This window comes from Canis lupus, chromosome 3 (assembly GCF_003254725.2).
Source record: "Canis lupus dingo isolate Sandy chromosome 3, ASM325472v2, whole genome shotgun sequence".
Classification (NCBI taxonomy): domain Eukaryota; kingdom Metazoa; phylum Chordata; class Mammalia; order Carnivora; family Canidae; genus Canis; species Canis lupus.
The window spans coordinates 56930730-56950854 of record NC_064245.1 but is presented as its reverse complement, the minus strand read 5'-3'; the positions used below and the strand labels follow the sequence as shown (position 1 = coordinate 56950854).

Below are 20125 nucleotides of genomic sequence, written 5' to 3'. Positions count from 1 at the left end.
CTTGTCTGTCTAGCACAAACATCAAAACAGTTCCAGGAAGATTTTTCTTTTTTCTTTTCTTTTCCTTTTTTTTTTTTTTTTTTTTTTTTTACGATTTTATTTATTCATGAGAGACAGAGAGAGAGAGGCAGAGGCATAGGCAGAGGGAGAAGTAGGCTCCATGCAGGGAGCCTGATGTGGGACTTGATCCCAGGACCCCAGGACCATGCCCTGAGCCAAAGGCAGATGCTCAACCACCGAGCCACCCAAGCATTCCTCTTTTTCCTTTTTTTTTTTTAAGATTTTATTTTTAAGTCATCTCCGCCCCCAACATGGGACTCGAACTCACGACTCTGAGATCAAGCGTGGCACGTGCCACTGACCAAGCTGGTTGGGCACCTGGGAAAACTTTTCTTATGATGGCCCTGAGCATCTGACCGTTAAATGGTTTTCCTGAGATGTTCCAAGGTGACTTGAGACTATCTTCCCAGACTTACTTTCTCAAGAAACAATTCCACACCTGTGATCTCCTTCCCAGTTTCCCTATTTGTGCCCATTTTCCTGACCCTGACCTATTGAATCAGCTTCCAGTCTGTTCCTGTCCCAACATAACTTGCTATGGACACGTCTGACTGAGCAACACAGACACTTCTTCCCACCAGCCTCTTCCTTCACGTTGTCTCAGGCCTCATCCCGGGATCCTGGGCGCGTCCCGACCTGCCGTCCTCGGCTGCACCTTCCTTATGGTCCTCTGCTTCCAGAAGTGACGCCTCGCCCCCACTGACCAAGCTCTGTCCCCACCCTCCTTGCCACAGGCTTCCAGCTCCTTGTCTGTGAGTCCTGACTCCCCAGTCCCGGTTCTGATCACTGTTCCCTGTGCTCTGATAAACCTACTGACCAGAATACACTCATTTTGCCTGAACTACTTGATTTGAATCAAATTTTGTTCTTTATTTCCCCAAAGACTCATAACCCGGGAGCACATTGCTTCTCCCCAATTCACTGTTACTTCAAGTGAATGGGGCAACATTTAATGTTGCATTTGGCACATTTTATATTAAAACCGGTGTTGAGGGCAGCCTGGGTGGCTCAGCAGTTTAGCGCCGCCTTCAGCCCAGGGCGTGATCCTGGAGACCTGGGATTGAGGCCCACATCGGGCTCCCTGCATGGAGCCTGTTTCTCTCTCTGCCTGTGTCTCTGCCTCTCTCTTTCTGTCTCTCATGAATAAATAAATAAAATCTTTAAAAAAAAACAGTGTTGAGAAAATATCTTCAACATGCTCAGATTATTAAAACTTCCAGAGGTTGTAATTATCTTGTTTATGAATGTCTCTCGTAACCAAATTCCCTTGATCAGAAGAAAAGAAACAAAGGTACAGTTGACATCACTAACCATTAAAGTTTTTAATTTTCCCACACAGCACTAAGGCATCAGAAACTTTAAAATTTCCCCTAGCTTTTCACCTTTGAAATTAATGACCGATGTCACATGACACATGATGTAGAACATTACAAAAAAAAAAAAATTCTAAACCTACACAGGTGTATTTTTAAAAAGAGAAAAAACATGCTTGTTTTGGGTGACCTATGCTTTTTTCATTTTCCTTGTAATTAAATTATAAGGCACACGTTTGTTAAGCTTTGACCACAGAAAGTAAAAGATTGGTTTACCATTTCTGAGCCTGTAGGCGGAGTGTGCCACGGAGCCGTCTGTGGTTTCTGGCAGGTCCTGCTCACACACCTGCTTCCCCTGCACGGGCGAGCCTTCGCCTCGGAGGCTTTGCCCTAACGTTCATTGGGGTTTCTCAGCATCTCCGACCTCATCCTTCAGTTAACATTCACGTTACCTTGTGTATTTATCTTTGTCCTATGTCTAAAGCTATCTCCACCAGGAATCCTAGCTCTGAAATATTTAAAATATTGACTTCAAAGTCCGTGGCACTGTGCCAGTCCTGCTCCTTGCGAAGATGAATGGAAATGCTCTCGACACAGGGCAAAGTCAAGGTCCATTAACTTAAACAGGATGCATGTGTCTTGGGGAGGCTCTGCTTGTTCGTGTTTGTAGACAGAAAGAAAGCCTTACATTAAAGCAAAAACAAACAGGTTTTATGTTATCGGTGAAGCGATCATTCCCACGGGACATGCCTGCCCGGCTCCGGCTCTTGCTGCCCTTTGCCGCCGGCTCGCCCTGGGCTGCGGGGGCTCTGGGGCCACGTCCTGGGTGCCGACGGGAGCGGAGACCTGCACTGGCGGTGGCCAGCACGCCCTCGACATGGCTTGTGACGCAGGACGGTGGTAGGTGCTCGGAGAAGTCGGGGTGGTGGGGACATTGTGGATTTCCAGGGGGTTACTGTGCTCGCCCCACTGTGTGGTTATTCGGAGCCATGGTTTTCCCCTGGCAAATTGAGAGATTTGGGTTTCCTGCAGTGGGTCTTCAGTAAATCTTACATCATGCCTAAGAAACAGTGCTAAGTGTTGTCATGATCTGTGATGGACTGACTCATCTCTGCTGGTTTGCAGACAGGAGATTCCAGAGGCCCCTTCCCAGATCCTCAAGAACATGCTGAGCTTCAAAGGCATTAGATATTGAAATGACAGCAGTATATGGAATTCACCTGTGATGTGGCTGAAAACGGCCTTTGGCTGGAGCCACGATCCATTCAAAGGAAGAAAGGAACCCCCCCGCCCCGCCCCCCGAGCGAGGGTACTGTTTGCCTCCCCCTGGGGGGCTGACAGCCTCATAGCCAGTGTGGGACCCACCACAGAGCAGTGGAGGATCTCACACACACCGTCACGGTGCCAGTGGTTGGAAGGGAACGGACCCCATGAGGACCGGTGTGTGAAGGAGGGGAGACCCCAGAGTCTTCCAGGCTGATGGAAGGCCTGAGGACAGCATTCTAGGCAGGACTGTATGATTCAGCGAGGAGTCTAAGTGCAGGAGGAGGTTCATTTGGAGAGAAAATAAGAGGTTATGATAGTAAGGTGGGGCCAGATTGTGGAGGTTAACCTGAGGATGTGGACTTTTATCCCAAGGATGGTTGTTTGCTACAGAGGTGTGATTAACTGACAGGACACAGGTTTCTTCTTTTCTCTCTGTCTCTCTTTTATTTTTTTAAAGATTTTGTTTTTTTAAGATTCTATTTATTCATGAGAGATCGAGAAATAGGCCGAGGGAGAAGTAGGCTCCCTGCGGGGAGCCCGATGCAGGACTTGATCCCAGAACCCTGGATCACATCCTGATCCAAATGCAGATGCTCAACCACTGAGCCACCCAGGGGCCCCTGAAGATTTTATTTTTAAGTCCTCTCTATGCCCAGCATTACCATCCTGAGATTAAGAATCACTTGCTCTGCTGACTGAGGCCGCCAGGCATCCCTGTCTATCTCTCTTTCAAAGGGAGATGTCTCCAATAGGAATGGAATGGGGTGGAGATGTCGTAGTCTGGTAGCTCGTATGATGGAACTGGGGTGAAGATAGGTCTGAGAGAGGAGAGGAGGGGTCAGAAGCGGGGGTGACCAAGCCTGGGGATTCCCAGGCTCCATGATGTGCCAGTGCGTGCAGGTCTCATGAGAGTAAAGGGACTGGATGGAAACCGGGTCAGCGCTCGGGAATTAGGACACTTGCCTCCTCACCAGCCATGGAACAGGACAGACCAGAAGGAGAGGACAGGACAGGTGGTGGTTTGAGCAGTAGGGGCCCTGTGGGCCATGTGAGCCTCACAGGGGTAGGTAGAGCTGTGACGGCCCGCATTCCAGAAAGATCTCTGAGCAGCAGACCCTGGGTGTCGCCTGTGGCAGTGTGCATGCTCATTCACATGCCAAGCTGACAGGCGGATCCCATTCCATCGACCACAGGACACAAGCACACAGCAGTGGATGTGGTGTCAGGAACGTGTCTGGCAAATGTCTCAGAGGCAGAAATGCCAGGACTTAGCAACTGGGAGTATATCAGGGGCGGGGGGAGAAGAGTGAAAAATTCACCCTCACTCTCAAGCCCGTGCAGTCAAGGCTCTGGGGATGGGGAGAGTGAGATCGATTTGGGGAGGGAGTACAAAGTGTCAGGTTTGAGTGGTGTTGAGTGTAAAGAGATGGGGCCCTGGGGGACAGATGCCAAGAGAAGGGGTGGGGTGGGCCGTGCCAGGGTGGGAGCTGAGCTGGGACAGCGCCAGGGATGCACTGGCGTCAGAAACCCGGACCGCCCATGTACTCGGGGCACAATTGCTGTGTGTCAGGTGTCGTGCAAGGCTCTGGCACTGGGCGAGGTCCACATAAAGAGGAGAGGCTCCAGGAGAGGCTGGGGCCTGAGCTTTGGGTGGGGGGACCCGCAAGGTGCCGGAGACAAGGAGCAGAAGGAAGGAGGAAGAATTGATCTGGCCAGCGTGCTGGGAAGGGCGTGGTGGTCCCAGCAAACACCCGCCCTCTCCCCGATGCTCACGCGCTTCAGCCTTCACACCCTGGGAGGTAGTGATGCGTCCCCGACCTGCACCCCGCCACCTGTCCCGACCCCCAGGCAGCCCACAGCCCTTGGCCCACGCCCTTTATCAGAGTGCCCCCAGCCTTCGCCCCTTGGCTGGGTGCTGCCAGGTGTTCCTGTGAGCTCACAGGGGAGCGGGTGCCCAGTCCTCCCCGTGGGTGATTTCCTCTTCCTCCCCAAGGAGCCGATGCCTCTGTACACCTGCCCTGCAGAGACTTCATGGGTCCTCACCCACTCGTGGCGCCCCCGCCCTGTCTGCCAGCCATGGCCGCCGCCCGTCTGTGCCCGGGCTTGTTTGTGTTTATTTGGTTTCCTAAAAAATATATATATATATATATTTGGTTTCCTTGTCCTACCCAGCCCACACACGCAGACTCCCGAGGCCGCTGCCCGCCCAGACCCTGGTCCCGAGTCTGCCCTCCTCTCCCCACCTGCTAGGACCTGCCGCCTGGCCCGGCCGTGCTGCTTGCTCCTGCACGGTCTCCACTGCGGGCTTTCTACTGTCCCCAAATCGTGGGCAATGCTGCGTGGGTTGGCCTTGCTGGTGTCTTCCCTCCTGAGCTTATCTTGAATTCGTAGTGAGAAGAAAATGTATCCGTCGGGATGGAGCCTTGGTGCAGGGGGTGGGAAGAGAAGACTGCACCTGTCTTCCCCTTACCTGTCCGTACCCAAGCAGGGGCTGGGGATTGATAAAAGTAGGATGGTCAAGAGGTGAGAGGATTCTGGGGTTGTGAGCCTGGGGACCGAGGAAAGGTGGGCTGTGGTGGGGATGGAGACACATGGAGTCAGAATTCTGGCCCTGGGAGAACTTTGAGGGCCAAGGAGGGATTTTGTGGGGCAATGGGAAAACAGAATTAGGAGAGAACGGTCAGAGACGGAGAGCTTAGTTGTGTGTGGTGCTCCTGTTTGAGATGTGGTGGCCTCTTGATGGTTCCTGGACAGCCTTAGGGGTTCTGATCATGAGTGTCGGGGTCTCCTGGCCTCATTGCAGTCTTTGTATATACGTGTAAGTGTGGGCTGTTGGGTACATCCACTTGCCGGGGTCAGTCAGGGTCAGGACCTGCCGTGGGCCCCCAGAGGTGGTCCTTAAATCACCCAGTGAGGGATGATGGCCCCAGCATGAGGCTTTGCTTTAACACAAGTGCATCTACTCTCACCTTTGCCTTGAGACGAGTGTACAGAAAATACCTACTTATGTATTTAAGTCAGGACCACAGATTCTATGAGGACGTCCAGGGCAAGTCTGATAAAAATGTGTGTTGTTATGACTTGCAGATAGACACATAGTTGTCCAAAAGCAGAGAGGCCCTCTGCTCACATGGCTGTGACCTGGCCTGATCTGGAATTTCTTGCCGCTTCTCCTATGACCTCCTGTGCCCTAATCACTCATCTTACATCCTTCTCTGTGGCTTCCTGACTCTCCCGTGGGCTGTACGTGCCTTGAGACCACTAATCATTTTATATCCATCTTTCTATCCCCTAGCATTCCATGCCTAGTCCAGAGGAGGTGCTCAGAAACTATTTTTTTTTTAACACATTAAGAAAAAAAAATAACATTTTCCAGGTATAGCAACAAATCTGAAAAAAAAAAGGCAGAGAATCTGTGGATTAATTACATAATCGCCACATTCATAGGTCACCATCAGAACCTGGTTTAGATCTTTAGCTGAATTTATAACTTAACGATACACTAGTTTTCATTACGTATTTGTCTCTGTCTGCATCCTGACTTCGGATACTAGACTGGCAACAGAGGGGAATATGGTTTTTAGAATTCCACCTCATGAACAAGCCATTGAGAAGGTTTTGAGGACAGAAGACGATAAATTCGTGAAAGCCTGGATTGGGGACTGGACACGTAGGAGAAAGGGTGGGCTGCTGTGCTGGTCCTCCTGGCCCTGGCCTGCAGAGGTGGTACCTGCTAAAAAACTGTACTTTTAACATTGTGCCAAAATCCCGCATGGACGTTTCTCCTGTTTGTTTCTCCCTTCCACAAAACCGTCTTGTTTTTGATCTGGGGCACCTTGGTGTCTCAGTGGCTGAGCATCTGCCTTCAGCTCAGGTTGTGATCCCGGGGTCCTGGGATCGAGTCCTGCATCGGGTTCCCTGCAGGGAGCCTGCCTCTCCCTCTGCCTGTGTCTCTGCCTCTCTCTGGGTCTCTCATGAATAAATAAAATCTTAAAAAAAATAAAAGTTCACTAGATAGTTAAGATACGGAGGCAGCCCTCACAAAAACTGTTATAACTCACAGTACATGTTGTGCTAAAAACTCATAAGGAAACATGCAGCCATTAAAATTATGTCTCATAAAGACAGCGCGGGAAGAACTCATGCTACCAGGCTCACTAAAAAGTGCTCTACAAAAACGGGTCACAATTACGTCCCCTAGAACAAAATCTATAAATGGAAAAGGGACTTGAAATCAATTCTACTACAATGGGAATGATGCTTACCTTCAGGTAGTGAGAATTTTCATTTCCTTTTTTTTTTTTTTTTTAAGGTTTTATTTATTCATGAAAGACACAGAGAGAGAAAGGCAGAGACATAGGCAGAGGGAGAAGCAGGCTCCAGGCAGGGAGCCTGATGTGGGACTTGATCCCAGGACCCTGGATCACGCCCTGAGCAGGGACAGGTACTCAACCGCTGAGCCATCCAGCGTCCGTCTTTTTTTTTTTTTTTTTTTTAAAGTAATCTCTACATTCTACGTGCAGCTTGAACTCAACCCCAAAATCAAGAGTCGCACACTCTACCGACGGAGCCAGCCGGGCGTCCTTTATTTCTAATTTCTAATTTCTAATTTCTTTTAATTATTAGGTACTGACTTGTTTAAAACAATGAATACTGGAAGCAATATTGTCAGGTCTTTCTGCAAAGGGTTGGTAAGCTTCTGCTCATCGCCAGAAGGGCTTTGCAAACTGTAGAGTGCTAATCCAATGTTCATGTTTGTTAGTATTATGTTTGGGACTTTCCCACTGCTTTTTCCTGTCTTTACTAGACTGACAACAAATGAGGAGCTGGGGAAGGGTCAGGTGGGAAGGCAAGTACTTCCTTGGAGGTATCAAAGATTTTTGGTGGCACATGTAAGGGGCCTCTGTTCCCATGCTACTCTTGGGACACGAGGACAGTGAGGTGCGTCCTTCTCATGGTACCATCAGAGGTTTTGTTTTTGGTGGAAAAAAGGTACAAGTTCAATAATCTTTATACCCATGCTTCTATACCCATGGTTCCAAACTGAGAAGTATCTGAATTTCTTGGGAATTAAAAAAGTCAATTCCATTACTGAATTTTCCATAATTAGAAATTCCAGTGGACTTGTGGATTCCTCAGACTGCACATTGATTGATACTGAGTAAAAAGGGTAGGACTGTAGGACCAGACCCTAAAGCCTCGTTTAACTCTCAGATTAAATAAGACAGAGGGGAAAACAGAGCCAGAAAACAGAATCTACTTGCAGAGCCCATGTGAAACATGGGACATTCTAGCTTTTTTTTTTTATATATATAAAGATTTTATTTATTTATTCATGAAAGACACAGAGACAGGCAGAGACACACAGAGAGAAACAGACTCCCTGTGGGGACCTGATGTAGGACTCGAACCCAGGACCTTGGGATCACACCTTGAGCCAAAGGCAGATGCTCAACCACTGAGCCACCCAGGGGTCCCTATCTGGTGAACTTTTAAAATATGTTTTTTGGCCATAAAATAGATCAGCCAGATTGAAATGTCCCTAAAATGTAAATGTCGAGCTTCGAGGATGGTGAAATGTCCAGCTTCTGGCCTCAGATGTGGCCTATACGCGGCATTCCACAAGCTCCCTCCTACCCCCTCCTCCAACCCCTTAGATGGTGTGCTTCTCTTCCCCATCCTTAACCACCCTTACCTGCATCTTTAACCGCCGTCCTCACTTGTAAGGCCTCACTTCCCCGCTTTGCCTTCTGGGCTTACAACCCAATTAAATATCCCCCAACAAGAAAGCTCAATCTGGGTGGGTTGGCATTTCTGCAGATGGTGCCACAGAGGGTATGTTCTATTGTGTCCTGCCCTTTGCCTTGCCAGTGTGCACCTGAATTGTGGCGTGCCCTCTGGCCTGGCGGCACCAGGGCCTCTCTGTTTCCACCTGGCTGCTGACGCTCGTCTCCAGCCGTGTAGACACATGCCCGCACATGGTCTTGCATGTGTTTCTTGGCGTGTGTGAGTGCCTCTTGTTGTGGCCTATGTGCTAGGGAATCACGTCACCAGGTCACCAGGTGCATGTTCATACATATCCTCCACTGTCACCAAACATTTCCAAAGTGGTTATGTCCACTTCCTGCCCTGTCAACTGAGGAGGAAAGTGTCTGTGGCTCACGTCTGCACTTGGCACTGTCCACCTTTAAATCTATGTTCGGATCACGTGATGGTTTTCATTCACATTTTCATTTTTACTATTGAAGCTGACTATCCCTCCCACCCTCCCTCCCTGCCATTTTAGATTTCTTCTTTTATAAAATGCCCATTCTGTAAAATGCCACTTTTTCTCACTTTGTAGTAATTTTCTGTGTGTTCTAGATAGGAACCCTTGGTGTGATGTGGCAGGTGTCTTTCCCCTCTGGTGGCCAGTGCTTTTGTGTTTTACCTGGTGACATTTTCGGGTGAAAGCTTTGAGTTCAGAGTGCTGCGTGTGAGCAGGGATGTGAGTCTGCATGTGAAAGGTGGATCTGCAGAGCTTGGGACCGGGTGTTGGGTGCAGGTGAAGGGGAAGCTAGGAGCCGAGCCTCTGGCGGAGCAGCTCCAGCCTCTGGACTGCATTCAGAGGAGATGCAGTGTGTGGGGATGGATGGATTCGGGACCCTCGGGAGGGAACGCTGTGCCACCCGCAGGCCACATCCCGCACATCTGGGCCCTTTGCTCCTATGTTTATTCCATGTGGCCCCAAAGTCCAGGGAGTCTGGTATGGAAGATGGGATCCTGACTGCGTAGGTTTAACTGTGATGATGGAGAGCTGAGGGAGCACTGGCTCGTCACCGCAGTCGGCTCTCCTGTGTCGTCCTCACCAGCCTTCAGATTGGGTCGAGGAGGGTCAGTCAGGCTCGAGGGGGCCGTGCGGACCTGGAGGGCTCGTACTGTGTTTTACATCTTCAGTATTTATGGTCTCTAATTCTCAGCCTTCGCCTTATGTTTTTCTCCTCTTTTTCCTTGATTTGTGATTCATTTGTTTGTAACCCAAAGCAAAGGAAGGACCTCGGCTCCAAATGTGGGGTTTCTTTCTCTTTGGGTGTTTCCTGACCACCCCCACCTCCCCATCCTGTGAAGTAGCCAATGGCCCTTGTGCTTTGGGGACCAAAGACAACTTTAGCAATCTTTTTTTTTTTTTAAGATTTTATTTATTTATTCATAGAGAGACACATACACAGAGAGAGAGAGAGAGAGAGAGAGGCAGAGCCACAGGCAGAGGGAGAAGCAGGCTCCATGCACCGGGAGCCCGACGTGGGACTCGATCCAGGGTCTCCAGGATCACGCCCTGGGCCAAAGGCAGGCGCCAAACCGCTGCGCCACTGGGGCTACCCCAACTTTAGCAATCTGATGAAAATTGTAGAGGGAGCCTGAGCCCGGGGTTAAAACCTCCTACTAGACCAGGCCTCCCTGTCCACGATAGAAGGACCTCAAGGCGGCTGTGCCAGAGGGACCCTGGCATGGCTTCCCCTCTGTATAGAGAGCATTTTCCTGTGAGGCGGTTTGCTGAAACACTACGGGTGCTCTGCTCTGGGGTCCCTCATCATTGGGGCTCATGGAAAGGCTCTGGGACTTAGGGATTTGGGGTCCAGGGTGCTGTGGCCACCAGCTTCTTGCTTGAACCTCTCCATCAAAATCCCTTTGCTGATCATTTTATAATAACCTGCCCTTCTAGCTGCTCTTGCCCCCGGCAAGAACCCCTGAGACCTTCACCCTGAGATACTCTTCCAAAGGCACAGGTGCACAGAGTGATGCTAGGTCCTAGGGGTGGAGCTGCACAGACACTTCGCTTTAGAAAGAGAGTGGATCCAGGTTCTAAGCACGTGTTTTTCTACTTGTGTCTGCAGGAGAATAGAACATCTTTAATTTCTTTGGTTTTTAAAAAATGTATCATACTCTTCTGTTCTCTCTTCTATGATTTTTTTTTTTAAGATTTTATTTGTTTGAGAGAGAAAGAGCAAAAGAGCAGAGGGAGCAGGAGAGGGAGAAGCAGACTCCCCGTGAGCAGGGAGTCTGATGTGGGGCTCCATCCCAGGACTCTGGGATCATGACCTGAGCTGAAGGCAGAGGCTTAACCAACTGAACCACGCAGGCGCCCCACTGTATGATTCTTAATAGGCCTTTGACTATCTCCCTGCCCTTTTGGCAGCTTCTGTCCTCCATCCCCCATGCCACTGGAAGATGACTCTTCTCAGAGCACTAACTTTGTTCCCGTCAACTTGCCCTTTGGACGCCTCCCATGTCCCACATTTTCTCCAGGACAAGCTCTAACCTGTAGCACAATCAGGCTGCTCCCGGAGGTGCCCCTGCTGGCCTGCCCAGCTCCGTCTCAGCTCCGTGGCCCTCCTGAGCTGCACAGGGGACGTTGCACCTGCTTCATACTTTCCCACGCTGCACTGTGTGCTCCAGGTGCTGCTCACACACAGCATCCTTTACATCCCCCACGTGTTCACGTCCCGCCTGCCCCTCCTGGTACAGCTCAGAGGCCAGCTGTCCAAAACACGCCCAGTGCGTACCCACCAGAAATAGCCATTCCCTCCCTGAATTCCTCCTTAAGAACCCCATTTTCCTGTGGAGCTTGAGGAAGCTGGGCTGAAATCCCGCCATCCCCTCAGCGGCTTGATCCTGCTTTTCCCTGGAGGCTGTTGGCAGGAAGCCCTTCATATTGCCCTGTGAGCTGCTACAGTAGGTGTTTATGCTAAAGAGTGAAATTGTCGGATCTCGGGCTTCAGCTTTACCAGGTACTATGAGTTTCTTTGCCCGAGTGCTCGTTCTGGTCTCTATGCCCACAGCAGCGTGATGAAGCCCCGCTCCCGTGTCCTTGCTCGCCCTTGACCTTGTCTGACGTCCTAGCTTTTGCTGAATTCTTCTGTGTGGACCAGGGCCTCACCGTGAGGTCCGTCCGCTTCCTGCCCACAGGACGGGGAGAGCACACCCTTCTCTTTAAAGCTGCGACCTACAGGCCGCACTTGTCATTCTGCTCGCGTGGTGCTGGCAGGAGCTCATGTGCGCGCGGCAGGCCGCGGGGACCGGGCAGTGTCGCCGACCAAACACCCAGAGAGAGCCAACTGGGAGAATGCTGGCCGATGGAAAAGCTCGAAAGAGTTTAGCCCCAAGGAGAGGGTGAAGCAAATACATTTGTCTTCAAATTAACCACCTCTCAGCACCTTTTCCTGATAAATGTTAATACCTTTCATATCTTATTAAAACCTCACATGAAGGGCTCTTAATAAAAATAGTATAATTTGCCACATGTGCTTTTGCTTTTATTTCAGAAATAGTGAAATTTGTGATTATCAGAGAAACCCTGAAAGGGGAGAATAAGAAATGAGAGGACTCTGAAAATACGAAATGAGATTAATAATGCATTTATTTCACTATTCACTATTTATGCACACTATTATTTCACTAATTCCTACCCCGCAAAATGTCATGTTCATTATTTTCAAAAAATGTTGTGGAAGACAGAACCCCCCGGTCACCTAGTCCTGAGACAGGCCCCTAACATTTGTTTTTGTGAAGTTCATATTTCTTTTAAGCTGAAGGGTACAAGTTAGATGATGGCATTTTAAACCAGTAGCTGCGGGAGTTTTGTGAGTTTAAGCTATTAGGGCTTTGTCTCCCTCTGTTAGCTAACGGTGTGCACCCTCTGACTTCTCCAGGTATGGCGTAAGTCCTGAGAACATCATCCTGTATGGCCAGAGCATCGGGACCGTCCCCACAGTAGACCTGGCCTCCAGGTACGAGTGTGCTGCGGTCATCCTCCACTCGCCTCTGATGTCAGGCTTGCGCGTGGCGTTCCCAGATACCAGGAAAACATACTGCTTTGATGCTTTCCCCAGGTAAGCTCACGCTTGTACAACAGGCTCCAGGGTGTCCAGTGACCTGAGTTCAGATGCCACCATCAACTGTGGGCCACTAATAATTATTTGCCAAACACAGTCACATGTCAGACCCTGTGCTGGGCACCTTGGGGTTGTGGTGGTGGCTGGGACACATCCAGCAGCCAGAGACTTTACCCTCTGGGCCTGACTTATTTGTAGAAATCTCCCGGATGATGTGTAAGGATCTTGCTCCTATTGACACCCAGGATTAATTGACTCAGCTGTAAGTGCAAGATGAAAACGAAAGTGCCCATGTATCCTAAAAAAAAGAGAAACCTTACCGTTCAATATTCACTCATTCACATAGATGGGCACAGATTGTGGAATTGCAAAGAGCTAAATGCAAAATGTATGATGAGGCAATTAGTGGTCTCCACACGCACACAAAAATTGCAAGCATCCTCAATTTTAGAATCTCTTCCTCTTTCAGTGAGACAGCACAGGTGAGGGAAAGGGCGAAGAGAGCTGCTTGCAGGCTGGGAACCTTCATACTTTGGTAACAGGCCACCATCCTTGTATCAGTGGACAGACCCCCTGGGAGCCATTGTTTCAGCCTCCTCCCCCACTCTTACCAGAAGGACTGGCCTCCTCGCCTGTGGGAGCACATGGACGGGAGCCCACAGCTGGGTCCTCTCCAGCCGACTACTGGAGGCAGCAGAGCTGCTGCTGGCTGTCCCTGCTGTTTTCTCATCCACTGATGGAAGGGAGATGTGTTATAACCATACTCTAAATGCAAACGCAGGGAACCAATGGTTTCTTGAATACCTCTGTTTGAAAATTTTACTTGGGGTTTTTTTTTTTTTTATGATAGTCACAGAGAGAGAGAGAGAGAGACAGGCAGAGACACAGGCAGAGCGAGAAGCAGGCTCCATGCACCGGGAGCCTGACGTGGGATTCGATCCCGGGTCTCCAGGATTGCACCCTGGGCCAAAGGCAGGCGCCAAACCACTGTGCCACCCAGGGATCCCCCCTTTTTTTTTTGTTTTTAATCTGAGTTGAGGAATATGTTTTCCATGAAAACTATCTGCCCCTGAACTTTTCCCATCACGCATTGCTAGAGCAGTCTGGGATTGTTAAAGCAGGATTGGCCAGCTTGTGTTGCTATTTGGTAAGAAAAGCCTCAGCAGAAATAAAGCCCGGTTTCAGGATTTTGATTGACCCACTCCTGGCTGTCATTCTGCTCTTGCTGGAGGGAAAAGGATGTCACTTGGTTACATAAACATCTGTCGCACAGCCTGTCCTCCTCTGACAAAAAGAAGCCTTCTGTGAACACCTTGGGTGAACCTCGGTTCCATGGTGTGGAGCAGCGTTCTGCGGCATACGGCCTCATGAGCGAGCTGACCTGGCTGCACACTGGTACTGGCGTGGCTGGGCATGCTAAGTAGGCCGAATGTGTGGCTCCGATGCCATCTTATTTGTGCTGAATTGGTAATGAGAGGCCAGTTTGTGGAAAGGGAGATGTTTTGCGTGTTTGTGGGAAGCGATGCTAGGAGTTACCGTGGCAACAAAATGAATAGATTGTTTCCTGACTCTTAAATTAGCATATACCTTAAAATACAGCCATGGCAACTAATCGCAGCTTATTAATTAACGGGAAGCCAGCAACTGATCTTTCCTGGGTTTGCGTGATCCGCCAGGCACAGCGCTACATGGTGCCCCCGCTTCTTACCCCACATTTGGTCAAGGTGCAAAGTGCCCAATTCACAGGTTAGGACACAGAAGCTGATAGAGGTAAGCAGTTTGCTGAATTAAGGCAGGTGTGTGGACAGTGCCCTGAAGGCCATCCTCCTGCCTGGTGCCTGGGATATCAACACGACCACTTTTCAGACCACAGAAAGTTACGCTGACGTTCCTGGGTGCTTGAACCCAGCAGACATTCTCTAATGGGGCCCCTTGCTGCCTCAGAATTGTCTGTGTTCCTCTCTTTGAAGGAAGGCGTTCCCTTTTAACATTTTAACATTACAAAAAATGGGCAGCCCTGGTGGCTCAGCAGTTTAGCGCCGCCTTCAGCCCAGGGCGTGAACCTGGAGATGCCGGATTGAGTCCCACGTCAGGCTCCCTGCATGGAGCCTGCTTCTCCCTCTGCCTGTGTCTCTGCCCCTCTCTCTCTCTCTCTCTCTCTGTCTCTCATTAATAAATAAATAAAATCTTTTTAAAAAATGACAAAAAATGAAAAAGGAGCCCTGATCATTGTTTGGTTTGCAGCTTATTTTCCTTTGCCTCCTTTTCTGTTTAGAATCAGACAGGTGGGGGCATTTAGCTAGAGATGTGCCCTCTGGCTGTAGAGATTCTCCTAAATTGTGCACCAGGGAACACAGCCCCAGGCCGTTCTATCAGGAAATAGCTTTTTAATTGAATATAATTGGTCTCCCACATTCTCCAAAGAAGAGGTCTTGTTAAAATTAAACAGGAGAAGAAGGGGTTTCTAAAGGATTCCTCATCTGGGAAATGGCGTGCTGCCCCCTGAGCCTCACATCCTGGCAAATCCTGTGGCTAGTGAGGTTTTGCTGTCTCCCTGGGATGCCCCAAAGTGGCGGGGGCAATGTGAGTTGTGACAAAGATTCTATGACAGTCATGTACAGGTCTCTGGGATGTGCCCTTGATGCGAGAGCTCGGTCACCTGCACGAGTTCATGCCCATGGTGTTAGTACCTCCCCAGGCTTCAGGCCCTCCTGGTTACCCAGAGGTCGGCTTTTTCCTATCTCCTGGTGTCTCCTTGGAAATTCAGAGAGGTTTTTGGCACATAAAGGGCAGAGCACCTGGCTGTCAAAAATGTTTAATGAGTGTCCGTGGTTCCTTTGAGCAGCAGGATCCCTCCAGATAGCTGCAGTTCGTATTCTTTGGCTGTGGCAGGGAGCGAAGGCAGAAAGAGAAGTCCCAGGTGGCGGCCTGTGTTCAGAGGATGGCTGGCCAGGCCCCCCTCTCCTGCTGTGTCCGTAGGTGAAGTGGCGGTCCCCTCCGTGGGAGAAGTCGCCTGCACACCCTGCCAACAAGACTTAAGTCTTGAATTCCTCTTTGGGAAATGTTTTCAGAGCCTGCAGCACATTCTTTTGAAGATCCTCAAATATTCATCCTTTGAGGGTAGATTCCATTCTTATAAACAATCCGAGATCATTCAGACTCCAAGCTAGGCATTGCATTATGTTTTCAAGCTAAGTTGTACAGTTTCTACCCAAAAAAATGAGGCATTAGCATTTATGAAATGAGGTTTGTGAGGATCGTATTAGTGGGTTCTCAAGTTATCCCGCCAAGAAGACTGAACACCCAGGCAGCCATGGATTAGGTGTTCTGCTTTCAGAAGAGACACGCAGTCAGACGTGTTAGATGTCTGGCCTGTTTATGTTTTTAGAAAAATCCTCTTGAAAATATGAATATATCAGATGTATTAGTTACTGGATTGTTGGTCCGGTGGCCTTTAGGAGTTCTGTTTTTAATAAAACACTTGAACGAACACACCATGGCCAGATGCAGTGTGGTATTTTCTACTGGATGCTGGAACAGAAAAAAAGGCATCAGTGGGGAAACTAACAAAATCTGAGCAACATGTGGTGTTGGCCTTATGGGAGACGGGCCGAGGGTGTACAGGAGCTCTGTGATCTCTACACCTTTTCTGCAAAGCCAGAATTATTCCCAACATGAAAAGTTTATCCTTAAAAAAAAAGAGTCACTAGAGGGGTGCCTGGGTGGCTCAGTGGTTGAATGTCTGCCTTCAGCTCAGGGCATGATACCTGGGTCCTGGGATCGAGTTCCACATCGGGCTCCCCAGAGGGAGCCTGCTTCTCCCTCTGCCTGTGTCTCTGCCTCTCTCTGCGTCTCTCATGAATAAATAAGTAAAAATCTTAAAAAAAAAAAAGAAGAAGAAGAATCACTAGTAAAATGAGGGGAATCCCCCTGGCATTACCTTCCTTATCTGTGGATGCAGGTTCAGGCATGTCAGGTGTGCCATCTGCTACTGGTGGCTGCCACTAACAGAGCCCTCTTACCCCCGCCCCTGTTCTGTTTTGCAGCATTGACAAGATCTCGAAGGTCACCTCACCCGTGCTGGTCATTCACGGTACCGAGGACGAGGTTATCGATTTCTCCCACGGCCTGGCCATGTACGAGCGCTGTCCCCGGGCCGTGGAACCCCTCTGGGTTGAAGGGGCCGGGCACAACGACATAGAGCTTTACGCACAATACCTAGAAAGATTAAAACAGTTCATATCGCACGAACTGCCCAACTCCTGAAGACACCTTGATTTTACCTCATTGACTGTGAATACACGAGTCGTCCGTTTTGCACAGGCTCGAACTGGAAAGCTGTCACGGCACGACCACCAGGAGGAGGCGCCCACCTCTTAGTGTCCTGATCAGAGAGCTGAGGACGTCCCAGGCTTCCGTACCTCGAGGTTGTTCCAATTCTCACAGCACGTGAAACCAAACAGCAGTGATACCCAGCATCCTTGCCTGAGAGCTGGATGCGGGGAGCAGTCGGTTATCCCGTGCTGTGTAGATGATGCTCCCACCTGTTGCCCTGCTGTACCCATCGGTGATGACCCACTCACACAGGACTCAGCCCTGTCTCCATCGTCCGTGACATGCAGCTCCTTTTCAGCCACTGGATTCATGGATTCAATCCATTTGTGAAGCCGTGATCATGTAACTGGAAAACTAGGCTGGTGATAATTCCTTTGTTAAGTTTTCTTCCCATTCTGATCTTTTCCCCCACACAAATCAACGAAGGGTAACTTGCTGGAACTATCGTGAACAGCTTCATCAACTGGAAGCATATAAATATAACTGGAATATTCTTAAACAAGAGGAAACTGGGGTTTTTTTAAGTGTAAATTTATTACTAGTCCACAGAGTTTTAATATTTTGATTGTCTGGTTGGTCTAACAAAGAGCCTAGCCGACTTTCTTTCTGCAAAGTCCTCCCTGTAGGCTTTTTTTAAAGTACTGTACATATTTGCAATCACATTGTGCATAGATTCTTAATGGGTACTTTTTTTTTTGTCAGGCTACAACAATGAACTGCAGATCCCTCGTTTGTAATGTAAATGATTGGATACATTTTGTTAATATGTTTTTACTCCTATGTTTTGCTATTACAAAAATTTTATAACATTTCCAAGACAAAAAAAATTACAAGTTTATGCTTTGAAGAATTTATGTAATTAAAACTTCACTAAACTAATCTTTTTAGTTTAGGAGTTATTTGGGTTTTGACACTGGACTTGCACCGAGTAAGCATCCGAATTGTGAGATGCCTAACCATTGCTACACTGCTCGTCTTGGTTGGGGGTTTGGGTTTGGGGGTTCTCTGGTTTGATTTTAATTTTTCTTTTCAGATTTAAAAGCCTTAAATGTACTGTAAGCCTCAGATTGTTGTACAGCTGGATTGTGGTTGATTGCCAGTTTGTGTACTGTGGCTTGGATGCAGCACAGCGGTTGGTCATGGAATAAAGGATGCATGGATCAGAATGTGTGGCCTCCTGTGGTCTTTTCCTCCATCTCTCTGGCAGAGAAAGTAGCAAATAAGAAAACACTTCCTGCTGGTTTGAGAAGAAACCCTTGGGGCTTATATACTTTTCTCCCTCTCTCAGGGTGGGTCCCCCAAGTTATGTTTGGAAAAAGCCCGGGTGTAAAACATGCAGTGGTCAAGTGCAGAAGGGACCCCAGGAGGGTGCACGGTGGTTCCTGGTACAAAACGTGTGCCTAAGGTGGTATCAGTGTGGCCTGGCTGGGAGGGAGGGCAGTGCCTACTCTTTGGGAGCACCCGAGTCAAATGTGTTCCATAGTCAGTTCTATCCTCTGACCACTGCCCAGAAAAAGAATGAGTGAGAGAGGTTTCTTTTCGACTTTGGGAGCAGCCCTGTGAGCGTGCCAAAAGAGGAAGTGGTGGCGGAAGGGAGGGTGGGAAGGGACGGGGTGTGCCCAGGCTCGTATGACTGTGTTCCCACACAGGGTGGGCTTGTCCAGTCTTGGGTCAGTACCTGTATCGGGGGGCCTTGGGACTTCTGGTCTTAGGTTGGTACCTGGGATGGGGAGCCTTGATATGGCCTGGTTATGTCCATTTAAAGTAGCTTGTGTGTTCAGACTCCTGACTCCTTTCCCAAAAACAGGGGTGGGGAGTGGGGTGGGAGTTTTGCCACAGTTCAACATGGGGACAGCCTTCCTCTAAGGATGGCTTGTGTGGTTATCGTGGGAATCCCAAGAGAGGCCCCGTTCATTCACAACAGTGACAGACACAAAAGTCACTTAGCAATGAGCCTAAAAGCTCTGGTCACTTCTGTATTCTGCTGTGAGGTAGACTTGGGGTGTGGACCAACTTTCCCAATGGGGGGAGTGGGAAGACTAGCATTACTGAATAAAATGGAAAAATCTTCTTAAACAGGTGCATGAACTGGTAAGGAAGTACTCTGTGGGCCACTGGCCAGCTAAAGTGAGAACAAGGAGGGAAGAGCAGCATTGACACCAGTTTTGTCTTGGGTGGAATTGCTGGACCAGGTTCACCTGAGCATTGGTTTTCCAGTCTGTAGAGCTCAGGGGGGCAGCAAACAAAACCTAGAGCATCCTCCATGGTGGGAAGACTAACTGGAAAGTGGCCCCTCTTATGGGAAAAATCATATGATCATCTCAATAGACAGCCAAAATATTTGATGGAATTCAACTTCCCATTTGTGATCAAAAACCAAACAAAACTCTGACCATGCTAGGAATAGAAGGGAACATACACAGAGGTTATCTCCCAAAACCAAGGAATTATGCCGAGTAGTGAAATTATGGAAGCATCATTTCACTTTAGACAGGGTATTAGTCATACACACTACACTCACTTCTGGTCAGAGTTACACAAAAACCCTAGCAAGTGCAGTAGGGTTACAGAGAGAAAGGCAGAGAGAAACAGAGACAGAGAGAGGGGAAAGGAAGAAAAGAAAGAGAAAAGGAAAGAAGGGAGGGAGGAAAGGAGGAAAAGGAAAAAGGTATAAGATATGGGAAAAAAGAGATGTGTACGTTCTAGAGCCAGACTATTGTGTTTACACAACTCATTAAACTTAGCAAAAACCATTAAATGTGAACCTAAAAGGGGTGGATTTTATGCAGATTATACCTTAATAAATATGTAAAAAAAGAAATAGCAAATAAAACTATTACTCTCAGGTTATGATTGTGTAGACACCTAAAAGTATCTACAAATTGTTAGGTGTAATAAGAACTTCTCTGGGTTGCTGGGCATAAAATCAATAGACAAAAATCAATCTTATTTCTATAAATCAGTAAAAAATGTTGAATATTCAACAAAGACAGGCAAGATACAGTCTACCATAGCATTAAAAAATATTAAATACCTGGGACTAATCTAACAGACCATGTACAGAAGACATCCTAGGGAAAATGATAAAAAGACCTGATTTAATGAGAGCTATACCATGTTTATGGATATGAAGGCTCATTTGTAATTCTTCCAAAATAGAGCTGTAGAGTTAATAGGATCCCAGTAAAGATCCCAACAGGATTCTTCGTGGAACCTGACATAGGGAGCCTCAAATTTATATGGAAGGACAAAGGACCAAGAATAACCAGAGCACTTGAA

General features: G+C 48.5%; 1 protein-coding gene across 1 annotated transcript in view; it reads left to right on the top strand.

Annotated features, from left to right (window-relative positions):
- ABHD17C (abhydrolase domain containing 17C, depalmitoylase) overlaps positions 1-18012 on the top strand; it is a 47777-nt gene extending 29765 nt beyond the window's left edge. Inside the window, exons 2-3 of the mRNA XM_025437343.3 lie at positions 12329-12508; positions 16558-18012. Coding sequence (XP_025293128.3) covers positions 12329-12508; positions 16558-16777 — 400 coding nt within the window. The 3' untranslated portion in view covers positions 16778-18012. The remainder of the gene's footprint in view (positions 1-12328; positions 12509-16557) is intronic.
- Positions 18013-20125: the final 2113 nt, after the last annotated feature.